General features: G+C 49.4%; 1 protein-coding gene across 4 annotated transcripts in view; it reads left to right on the top strand.

The window, feature by feature from the left end:
• Positions 1–12218, top strand: part of runx1t1 (RUNX1 partner transcriptional co-repressor 1) — a 50119-nt gene that overhangs the window by 20836 nt on the left and 17065 nt on the right. For all 4 annotated transcript variants that reach the window (XM_062446150.1, XM_062446151.1, XM_062446149.1 and 1 more), the window contains exons 2-3: positions 9976–10113; positions 11123–11364. In XM_062446150.1, the coding sequence (XP_062302134.1) occupies positions 9976–10113; positions 11123–11364 (380 nt within the window). The remainder of the gene's footprint in view (positions 1–9975; positions 10114–11122; positions 11365–12218) is intronic.

Genomic DNA, 12218 nt, shown 5'->3' with positions numbered 1-12218 from the left:
TGATAGTGGAGAGGTAGCCTTCAGACTGCCTCATTAAGTCATTGGGCTGTGTGTGTGTGTGTGTGTGTGTGCGCGCAAGGGGGCCAACCCACTGTCAGTTCTGCCTCAAGCTATGCCTCAGTCCCCTTCCACTCAAAGCCATTAGCAAACCTGCGGCTACCCACACACACACACGCACACGCGTACACACTCACGTATATACACACACCCAAGGGCTCGCTCGGGAAATGCCCTGACGGGAGGTCACAAACCACCATCTCCTGCCCCAGTCCTGTTCACACAGATGCGACTTGACTCTTTACTTAAGGTCCCTGGAAAAGGGAAGGGGGGAGGACTGGGCCTGAGAGTGACCGTGTTGTTTTCCGAACCTGGTTCTACTTAGCGAATCGACGTACCTGGCTTGCATTTCATAAATTGTCGACATATTTTTCTGAGCGGGGGGAACTTAACTGGCGTAATTTCGAACACATGGCTCTTGTCATATGATATTTTCCAAACACTAGCAGACGGAGGTCCCAACAGAAATAAACCATCTCCCTCTCTCACTCTACCCCTCTCTCCCTCTCTCCCTCTACCCCTCTCTCCCTCTCTCCCTCTACCCCTCTCTCCCTCTCTCCCTCTCTCCCTCTACCCCTCTCTCCCTCTCCCCCTCTCTCCCTCTACCCCTCTCTCCCTCTCATCCCTCTACCCCTCTCATCCCTCTACCCCTCTCTCCCTCTACCCCTCTCCCTCTCTCCCTCTCTCCCTCTACCCCTCTCTCCCTCTCTCCCTCTCTCCCTCTACCCCTCTCTCCCTCTCTCCCTCTCTCCCTCTACCCCTCTATCCCTCTCTCCCTCTCTCCCTCTACCCCTCTCTCCCTCTCTCCCTCTACCCCTCTCTCCCTCTACCCCTCTCCCCCTCTCTCCCTCTACCCCTCTCTCCCTCTACCCCTCTCTCCCTCTCGCTTTCTCACAACACCAAACCCCCCCCAACCCCCCCCCCCCACCACCCCACCACCACCGTTTTTCCATCCTCTCCCCTCACTCACTTCCCTTCATCTCCCACCCTCTCTTCCCCCTCTCTCCCCCTGCCGTCCTCTCGCCCCCTGTCCTTCAAGCCGAAAAAGAGAAAGAGAATCTTTTCTTCCCTGGATGTAAAACACGAGCATCTTTACTGTCTGTCGAAAATGGATTTGGCGTTCATGGCTGGCGAGTTGACTCTTCTGAGACCCAGCCGCCTCCATGGAGAGAGGGGGGGTGGTGGATTCGCTACGGAGAGAGAACAAATGGGGAGGGGGGGTATCCGTGTAACATTAGCGGAACAACAGCTAGCATTCCCGGCGTCAAAGCATCCACTGTTCCACATTGCGTGGAAGTGTAAAGTGTAGGAGGGCATTCAGAGGGTCAGTGTTAACCGTGCAACAGTGGCATCCCTGAAGGTGATTGTTCTAGCATTGGTCTTACACACTTTGAATTTGTCCCGGGTGCACATCTGAAGCCGTGCACAGTGTCTTGACAAACCCGCTACGTGACAGATGCCTGATTTTATGACACACTTTGGTTGATCATCATAGGAGTGAATGAGGAAGTTTTCCTAAGCTTAGGTAACTGAAGCCATGTGTCTGGGTGGCTGTCACAACAGCGCGTGTGTGTATGTGCGTATGCTGTGTGTGTGAGGGCTGTCTGTGTTTGGTTTGTGGGTGCAGTGTGTTTTTTGTTCACTGCGATAGCGTGTTTATGAGTCTGGGTGGGCATCTGTCTGTATGGCTGTGTGTGTTCCTCTGTGCAACACCCCCCCCCCCCTCCCTCTCCAACACACACACACACACACATACATACAGGCACACAATTCAATTGGCATTGGCCCTTGCCAGAGTTGTGCACTTGGCACTTCATCAGAATAATGTGGTGCCCTAATAGCAGAATAAAAGCCTTTTCTCTGTCATATGGCTTCATAGACCCCAGCTGTCCTGATAAGGAACTGGTAAATAATTGTTCTCCATTCGTTCCAGAATTGTGTGTGAGTTAGTGATTAGTGTCTATTTGGTGTTGGTGCGTGCAACATGATACAGGCTATTGTGTGTATTACATAAGCATTGGATTGGTTTGGAAGCTAGAGTCAATTATGAATGAGCTGTCATTAGTTTTGCTGTACCTCACGTTTGATACTGTATGTTTGTGGAGTGGTCTATTTAACAAAGCCATCCATTCCAATGTTTGTCATTAACACACTTTTAAAGCTTCATTTCTTTCACCAGGACTATCTGTCATTCCACCTTCCCCTGTCCTCCTCTTCCCCCTTCCTGGGTTTCCCTCTGCCCTCTATCTCTTCCATCCTCTCTCCCCTTCGCACCTCTACCCAGTGAGTACCCCCTCTCCCTCTCTTTCTGGTTTTCCCTGGCAACAAAACATGAAGCAGAACAATCTCGTGGAGATTTCCGTGGATCCGTTGCGAGCCTCACTGAATCACTTTTATTGTTCTTCAACACTTGTTTTCGTCCTCCTCCGTGCACTTTGCCAGTGGGGGACTTATTTCAGCAGATGGTTTAAACAGACGTGCTCTATAAATCTTTTTTTTTTTTCGTAGAGAGAGCGAGAGAGAGTCTTGTTTCTCCACCCCCTTAAAAACGATTGCATCTGTTTTATGGGTCTTTTTTTTTAACTTTTTGGGTCTTTCTCGCTACCCTCTCTCTTTCTTTTTACTCCTTTCACAAGCGCCATCTGATCATATTCTGAAATGCTAGGTGCTCACTTGCACCTAGGAGACGGAGGGACGGTCGCTGTGTCATCGGGCCGTACTGCGAGCTCCCGTCGCCGTCGCCGCCAAGCGTGGCGCGGCGATGGGATAGCGAGACACGCAGGTGACTCATTATCAGGCCATCACGCTCTTCCCGTCGTTTCGCTTTAAGGCTCGAGTCCGATCCTGGATATAAACCAGTTAACTCTAAGAATCACACATCACCAGGAGGTTGACGCGTTCCCCCCCCCCCCCCCCCTCAGCCCCCCACGTTACCTGACGGGCGGGGACGGAGCGAGCCAGGCCCACCTGGCGCTGGCGGAGCGGAGAGCTGCGCCATGGGAAACATGCAGGCCGCAGAGGTGTGTGTGCGCTTGTGTGTGTGAGCGTGTGTGTGGAATGTTCTGGAAAAGCGTGGGTGGGTGTGGGCCTGAGAGAGTTCTACGGGTGGTGCGGTGACCCGCCTCTGGAAAGAGAAAGGAGGAAAACCAGGTTCAGTCGGTGAGCACATTGGTGTGTTTGTGTGTGTGTGTGTGTGTGTGTGTCCGCCTGTCTGTGGCTGTGCGTATCCCTGCATACATCCAAGTGTATGAATCCTGTACGTTTGCCTCCCATGCTGTGTCTCTGTCAGCCTGTGTGTCTGTGTGTGCACGGTGGGTTAGTGCCACCATACATCTTCCTGACAAGCGGGAGGAGTTAGACAGGACATGCTCTGCATACGGTTCCATCTGGCTGGGATGATTGCGTGAGGTGTTCTCTGCAACCCCCTAATGCATTCAGATCTTTGGCGGGGGGGTGGGGTGGAAGGGATGGTGTGTGTGTGGGGGGGGGGTGGAAGGGATGGTGTGTGTGTGGGGGGTGGTGGAAGGGATGGTGTGTGTGTGGGGGGGGTAGAGGTGGAGGAGGGAGAAGTGGAGGAGAGAAGGGAGAGCGAGATGAGGGCAGGGGGAGGGGGTTACGGCCCTTGCATACCAATGGAGAGATGAGGTGTCTCTCTCTCTCTGTCTCCCTTTTCTTCTTCTTCTCTCTCTCTCTCTCTCTCTCTGTCTGTCTGTCTCTCTCTCTCTCTCTCTCTCTCTCTCTCTCTCTCTCTCTCTCTCTCTCTCTCTCTGATCAGAATTCTGATCACTCCCTGTGTCTCTCGACAATCTTCTTAACACATCGCTTATTTCCCCTCAACCTGTCACATCCCTTCACCCCCCCTCACGCACACTCTTCATCTTCTGTCCCCTCTCTCTCTTTCTCTCTTTCTCTCTTTCTCTCTTTCTCTCTTTCTCTCTTGCTCTATCTCTCTCTCGCTCTCTCCCTCTCGCTCTCTCTCTCTCTCTCTCTCTCTCTCTCTCTCTCTCTCTCTCTCTCTCTCTCTCTGTGGTAGTAATAACACAGGCACTAGTCCTCTATGCCTTTAAACAGTATACCTTTAAACAGTACATCTTGTTTTGTCTATCTCTTTGTTTGTATCTTTGTTTGTATCTTTGTTTCTCCTCATCCCTCTTTACCACTGGCCCATCCTCAGTGGGCACATTTGTGTGATTGTGTTTTGTGTGGTGTTGGCATTCTGTTGGGCATCAATGCCCAACTGGCCTATTTCATCAGCATTATAAAATGTTCATATATATGACGTACATTGCGATATTGGTCCTGAGAAATGTGTATGTGTGTGTTTGTTTGTGTATGTGTGTGTATGGGAGTGTGTATGTGTGTGTTTGTATGCGTGTGTGTGTGTGTGTGTGTGTGTGTGTGTGTGTTTCTCTCCATACCAATGGCCCCCCACCATCTTTTAAAATCGACTGTGTGAGAAAAAAAACAAGATATCTGGCTTCTATAATCACACAGTCACGGAGGTGCCTGTATAAATTGTTTATGACAAGCACCAGATTCACTCTGCAAATACCCGCTCTTGGAGATTGGCTGAGTGTTTCAAATCCATAGTCATTTAGAAGAATGGAGTTTGTCTGTCTGAAGTACCCTCATGTGGAATGTTATTACCAGCACTGCTATTGTTGACTATCTCAATATCTTACCTCATCATCACAACATTCTTCTCCTTCCCTCTGAGGTAATTCTCCCATTTCAAGTGTGTGATGTCAATTTGAAATCAGGTCCAGAGATTGCTAAACTGTGGCTCAAACAAGCTTGTGACACATAGGACTCCTTTATTAGTCGCTCTGTATGAAACCAGATTGTTAGGGCAAGAGTATGCAATCATGTGCAATACATGGCCTTAGGGTCTAGAAAAGGTATAGTGGTTTGGTACAGCCTGTCCACACAGTGCCCGGGGATTGTTATTCCACATCTCTCCTCGAATCAACGGAGACTCGTGGCTCCTCGTCTTTGAAAGGCTTCCTCAGCAGCAGTCTGAATACGAGTCGTTTTCTCGCAGAGTGATGTAACATACGTGTAACCTCCGAAACACACACACACACCATGGGATTGTTTCTTTCGACTGGCACCCGAGAGAGGACTCTCCTGAACCCGGTCTGGGGTCCTGCGGGGCAGGAGACGGCGCAAGGCTGATGGAGGTGGGAGGACCACGCGCCCACGCGGTTCGGCTGCCGGAGGAGGGGGCGGGCCTTATCGTGCGGCCGCTCTCTGTTGCGATTGGTTCAAGTTGTGGGTTACAGGTCGACTGACTTTGTCAACTTTCTATGAAGCACCCATGGAAAGGACTGTCAGGGTCTTATGGAAGATGGTATGATGGTTTCCGAAGATTGTCGAAGGTGGCCCCCTTCATTTTTTTTGTGGGGGATTTAGTGGGCACGATTACTGTAAAGGTAGGTGTGATCTGTTGTAGTTGGGGGAGGGGGGAGGGGGGGGGGGTCAAACAGAAACCAAACCTCCCTGCTCTAATGGTTTATCTGTTCCAGCCTCCCGGCGCGACTACACTGCAGACGCTAATGCTCTCATTACCGCCCAGCGCTTCTGAGAAGTCGTAAAAGACAAACTCGTGGGAGAGAAGTCAAAGCACTTAGTTGTCCTCGATGGAGACGCATTAAAAGGCTCCCGCCCCTACCTCCACCACGACGTCAATATCCAATCGCATGAATATTAATATTCATGCGCTTCTTACTTTGGACGCTTTCCTCTTATGGGAGGTAAAAATAATGCCGGCCTAAACAAATTGACTGTATGCATTAAATCAGTCATTAAGTTTGTGGAGGTGTCCAGTGTTGTTGAAGTAAGCAAGGCTTTGTTTTCAAGGTTGTTTAAGTTGTTCGCTGAAAGAGACCCGTGGTGATTTCAAGCTTCTTTCATATGAATTATGCATGTCGTTTGCAGAGATACACAGAACTTTTGATGTTGTCGTTCACTTGAGACTAGGCTGAAAGGTAACCACACATTGCCTTTCCAATGTTTGTCAGTCACACACTCTGTAAGCCCAATCGTATACAGCTATTCTTTCATTCAGCTCGGGATTTGTAAAATTCTCTATACCCGAACATTGCCTATTCTTAAAGCATGTTCCGGTGAGTAGGTTCCGGTTGATTCAAGTGTCACAGCAACTGCAGAGCTTATTGTTGCTGCAAAAATAGTCAACCTCTTTGGCTTCTGAAGAGCCTTTGTTTTAATCACGCATCTCATTGGCGCAATTTATTTATACAAACATTCCGTACGGTATCTTTTACACGTAGCCTACATACATAAATACACATTAAATTGTTATATTCTTAGATTGTTTAGTTCTTAGAAATAGTTAAACTTTTGTACTTTTACTTAATTTAAGATTCGTATATGTTTAGTGTTTTGCACCTCCCTGCCACAGTAAATTCTGTGTTTGTATAACATACATGGCGAATAAACCGAATTCTGATTCTGATTCTGATAATGCACACATGAAAGGAAAGCAAACGGCTGCATATCACCACAGGTGTGTATGTACGTGTGGGAAAAGATTATCCACCAACCCCTGACTTGATCCTGGATCTTGGATGCCCTGAGGGATGGTGGAGTGGAGTTTCACCAGCTACAGGGTCGTGTTTCTCCCATTATCCTTCAGTAACCACCAACCAATCATAACACTGACCTAGGTGTTAATCCCCCAATACAATCCTGTTGCCAAACACAGATTTTCAGCCACTGTTGGCCAGTTGGATGTGTCTGCTTTTTTTAATGTCGGTATACCATTGCACTATTCAGTTAAAGTTTTAAAGGTCCTTTTTGCAAAATCGAAATTTTCTGAGACATCCTTTCCATGCATGACTTTATGCTGGACGTGGTTTGATTTGATCACCGTAAAAGGGGGAATTTGGCAATTTTACTTGTGCCCTGACCTGTTGTAGAAGCTATTTTGCGCTTTTTTACTCTTGACCACTAAGTGCGTGTTATGCCGCTATTTCTAAGTAGTTCGAGAGCAACAAATTGGTTTAGTCTTGTCCTTTAGTCATCATCTCTTCAAAGTATTGTATCTTTCGGTTTCCCCAGACCTCTAGGTACAGATGAGCAGTATTAGAGTTCCACCATAACTTTCCTTTTAATGATCCTCTTATATACAGTACATGAAAAGCTTCTTTTCTGCATTCAGTGCTGCACAGGCTGCATGTAGGCTGAGCAGGTCTCAAAGGTGCATGAAAAAGCGGAAAGTGTGTGTGAGCACGTGTGTGTGTGTAATGGATTTTCCCTGGGGTCTGTTATCAATAGTGGCTAGTGTGGGCTAGTGCTGGGGGCGGGGGCTGGAGATAGGGATGAAAGTATGTGCTGGATTAAAGCCTCAGCACGGACACGCGTGTGCTGCGAGGCCTGTGCATCTCTCTCTCTATCTCTCTCTTTCTCTCTGTCTCTATCCTTAACCTTCCCTCTCCTCTCTCTCCTCTCTCCCACCCTCACCTCCCTTTCCAAGCTTTTTCTCTCACACCTTTCCCCCTCCCTTCCCCCTGGTCCCTTCCTCTCTTTATCTCCCCTCACCCCCTTGTCGTCGTCCCCCGCCCCGCCCCCCCACCCCCCAGCACCTCCGTAGTGGGAGCCAGATAGGGTTCGTATTCTCATCCTTGCTATCTCGTGAGGTTTGCCAGTTGTGGTCTGGTGCAGGGGTACGGACTGAGGGTGGGGGGGGGACGGGACGGGACTGCGGGGTACTGTTTTCCCCCTGCTTCTCTTTTCAGCCCCAGTCGAATGTACCGGTCTTGCCTATGCTGGTTTCCTCCAAACTATCGTCCTTGTTTTGTGGTGTGTGTGTGTGTGTAAAAATGTTTACTAGCAGTACATGACCAGTAATGTCACGTCAACGCTATTTCCGTGGCCATCAAGCATGTCTGCTGTAGCATGTTGGGAGGGAGAGACTGAAGGGTGGAAAGAGTGGTGCAGATAGGAGGACGGACAAGTGGAAGAGAGGGAAGGGAGGTGACACTAGAGAAACAAGCGCTATCTGTGGCGGTGGGGCTCCCATGACAGGCTGTAATCATAGAATACACACACGCACGCACACTGTAATCAGGGCGGCGGGGGCATGTGTTCCAGATGCAAGGCGTGGCCCCCGGGCACACACTGTGTCCTCCGGAGACGCCACAGGAACAAGCAGACGGACATGTGTGTGTGTGTGTGTGCGTGTGTGTGTGGTACAACGTGTGCTCTTATGTATGTGTTGAGTGTTTGGGAGCTTTTTGCATACCTGCTTTCAGTGTGTGTGTGCGTGTGTGTGTGTGTGTGTGTGTGTGTGTGCTAGCGCGCCTTGTCGTATCACAAGCACTGCAGATGAGGACAGGAAGCGACCAATCCCAAGTTCAAGTGTCAGAGAAACATTCGAGTTGAAAGACACCGATAGCTTGAGCCCGCGAGATAAGCGCACGCCTTTCCGAGCACAACTCTCGGTGGCGCCGGGAACGCACCGCGATCGAGTGTGCCACGCCGAACGTTTGTGGATAAGAAGAGGTTTGATACTCTGAAGTGAAAGCCTGCGGGGGTTTGACTCTATTTAAGTTTTTCTGTTTTTCCTTTTTCTTTTTTGGGAATCACTGAAATGGCTTCACAGAGCCCGGGCGATGTGTGCAACAGAGAAGGATCCCAAACGACTTTCAACGACTCAGCTTTTACGTCGAGCCATTCAGGGTTTTGAGGCCGCCGTCGAGAACCTCGTGTTTATGTGTGGTGGCCTGATGAGTAACAAGTGTGAGTTTTTTTTTTTTTTGGCTTGAAGACTTGCGTCAGCCTTAGCTCAGCGGTGTAACGCAGTCTGGAGTCATACTCAGGCGTGTACATAATCCTTTCTGTACTGGATTCTACCAAGCTGCGCTCCGTAGATGAGGTTAGCTAAGCACACACGCAATCGCGCCCTTGATTTTGTGAGATGCAGTATGGGGTCGGTGCTTGTGTGTGTGTGTGTGTGTGTGTGTGTGTGTGTGTGTGTGTGTGTGTGTGTGTGTGTGTGTGTGTGTAATGAGCGAGGCAGTCATTAGCAGGGCAGGTTTCAGTTGCCTCCTTATGTGGCAGACATGAGGGTGGCACAGATGGGAACAGAATTAACAGACCCACAGATGCTAGAAATGTATACTTTCTATTCCACCCCCTGTCTTTCTCTTACACTCTCCATCTTTCTCTCTTTGTATCTCTCTCTCGCTCTCGCTCTCTCTGCAGTCTTGTATAAGAAGACGGTCAGTGTTCGTCAAAGCGTTGTGGCGCCTTTTCAGGTTCTGGGATTCCTGCACTAGTTGTCAGTCAGCTGAGAGCACAGAGAAGAACACACCGGAAAACAAGAACGACCAGATCAAGCAGGCAGATGTGTCTTCGGCAAAGTCTCTCTGAGGCATGAAGGTGGAGGAGCTCCTTTATATAGAAAGAATGAGAGATGGAGGGAGGATGAAGATTGACAACCCAATAGTTGAGACAGAGCAACAACACACAGCAGGAACTCATAGAACATCAGCTCGATAGCCCCTCCCCGCCCCCCCCCCCTCACCTCCAGTCAATTCCTGATAGACTCAGTGTATCTACACTGATAAACCAGCTACAGTTGAGTCATTAGAAGGGATCAAATGATGACAGTGTCTACAGTTACGTGTGCACGTTGCTGTTGTCCGTGGACATTTTATTAAGTCGTGTGTTTCAAATGGTTCTGTTCGTAGAGTGTGTTTAATCATAGGATAGTTTATGCAAATGAATGCGTGTTAGTGCTTCCTACATGTTGTGCAGTATGTGCGGCTTGTAAATGTTTCAAGGTTAAGGGGAAAAAAAGCCTTCCCGTGCTGCCCACGCATACGAAACAATCACACACGCACACACTTTGATCTAGTCATCTAACATGTTGTCGTGTCTGTGTGTCTTCCCCAGATCGCACTGAGAAGCTCTCCACCATGCCCGACTCACCTGCGGACGTCAAAGCACAGTCCAGGTTGACCCCGCCCGCCATGCCCCCCCCACCCACCACGCAGGGAGCGCCCAGGACCAGCTCCTACACACCCACCACATGTATGTAGGGTTACACGCACACACGCACTCACACACTCACACACTAAACCTTTCGCTTCCTTCAAATACTGTTCCTCTCTGGCTTGCTCTCTCTCTCTCTCACTCTCTCTTTGTAGACAGCTTCTGTAAAAGCAGGAGTGCAAACTCAACTCTACAATTAACGCTTATGAAACAGACCCAGTTCCGAAAAGCGTCGGGAAGACTTTTAAAATGCAGCCTCTAATTATGCATTCTAAGGGTGGTTTTAACAAAGCGGGCCCTCCCTTTGATATCTTCCTCTTCTCCTTCTCTCTCTCTCTCTCTCTCTCTCTCTCTCTCTCTCTCTCTCTCTCTCTCTCTCTCTCTCTCTCTCTCTCTCTCTCTCTCTCTCTCTCTCTCTCTCTCTCTCTCTCTCTCTCCCTCTCTGTCTCCTCCACCCCCCTCAACCTAATTGTTACCAGATGTAGCTGAAGTATCTTGTTTGGCGCGGCCGCTTGGCTGGCAGCCAGAGGGGGAGTCAGAACGCGCAGCCTAATCTCATTAGCAAGACCCGCCGTCGCTGCCGCCGCCTCGCATCCCTTTGTGCGCCGCCGATAGGGAGCATCAGTCAAACTGTCCCCGCTCATTTTTCGATGCACTTTGACTTAACATGTGAGGGGGGGGGGGGGGTGACGTGTATGCGCAGATTCTTCACAAATCTTTCACTTTAGTTTTTAACGTGCCGGGTTGTAATGCGGGGTATGTCACGGCCAGGAGTTCAGAACAAACAGCCTGCCATAAAAAGAAAAAAGGGATTTTCGTGGCTAATTTAAGGGCTCGACTGCGTCAAAATACATGTGTACAATAACATGGCAGAGATTACATGTATCCATTATTTAAAAGTGTTTAGCCTATGTTTAATGCCCCCCAGAGAGACTGTGCCATTGGTTTAATTGTACAAATGTAAAACTCAATATGAACTGAGGAAAACAAATTGTGAACCTCAACTATGTGATAGTATTTGACCCTGATCTGTGTTTGGCTCTTTCAGTAACCAATGGCAGCAGCCACTCCCCGACGGCGCTGAACGGCACCCCCTCGCCTCCCAACGGCTACAGCAACGGCCCCTCCTCCTCCTCGTCCTCCTCGCTGGCCAATCAGCAGCTGCCGCCAGCGTGCGGCGCCCGCCAGCTCAGCAAGCTGAAGCGCTTCCTCACCACGCTACAGCAGTTCGGAAACGACATCTCGCCCGAGATCGGAGAGCGCGTCCGCACTCTGGTCCTCGGACTGGTGGTGAGTAACTGCAGAGCCGGCTTTAGCTCAGTGCACTAATCTAGTCTTAAGTTGCTTCTATGATACTTGAGTGCTGCACAAGAGACTAAAGGACAAGTACTTGGCCAGTTAATGAGAACTACAGATATGTGTTTCTGTTCTGTTTGGAACAGTATAAACATGACAAGAATCAAATTTGCAAAACAGAACATGAATAAACAGTTGTATACCAGACCATAATTTTTTCCAGGGACATACATGCATCATTGCATTTCTTAGAAAGTGGGCTTAGTGACTAAAATAGACAACAGAAAGGGGAATTTTACAGGGAATTGAAAACCATCTCCATACAATGAGAACAGATTGAACGTAGGTCTAAAATAACAAGCTTAAAGGCAGAAAATCGTGTGTGTGTTGGGAAGAGCAGAGAGGGGGGAGTAGGAGAAAATGGAGGTGGGTGGGGGGGAGGGATTTTTTTAATTAACCACACAGAGCATAGCCTCCTTTTGGCACCGGCTTGTTTACTTTCCTCTGTGTGTGTCTATGAGACTCCCCCGCATCCCCCTGGCTTCCTCCTAGTGCCTCCCCCCCTCCCCCCCATCTCTCTCTCCCCCCCACTCCCTCTCTCTCACTCTCTCTCCCCCTGGTTCTCTCACTCTCTCTCCCCCTGGTTCTCTCACTCTCTCACTCTCTCTTCCCCTGGTTCTCTCTCTCTCTCCCCCTGGTTCTCTCTCTCTCACTCTCTCTCCCCCTGGTTCTCTCTCTCTCACTCTCTCTCCCCCTGGTTCTCTCTCTCTCCCCCCACTCCCTCCCCCTCCCTCCCTCGTTTCTTTCTCCTCCTCCGTCGCTGTGTTATTGAAAAGAGTGACACACTT

Source organism: Osmerus eperlanus, chromosome 20 (assembly GCF_963692335.1).
Source record: "Osmerus eperlanus chromosome 20, fOsmEpe2.1, whole genome shotgun sequence".
Lineage (NCBI taxonomy): Eukaryota > Metazoa > Chordata > Actinopteri > Osmeriformes > Osmeridae > Osmerus > Osmerus eperlanus.
This window is presented reverse-complemented; position numbering and strand designations above follow the sequence as displayed.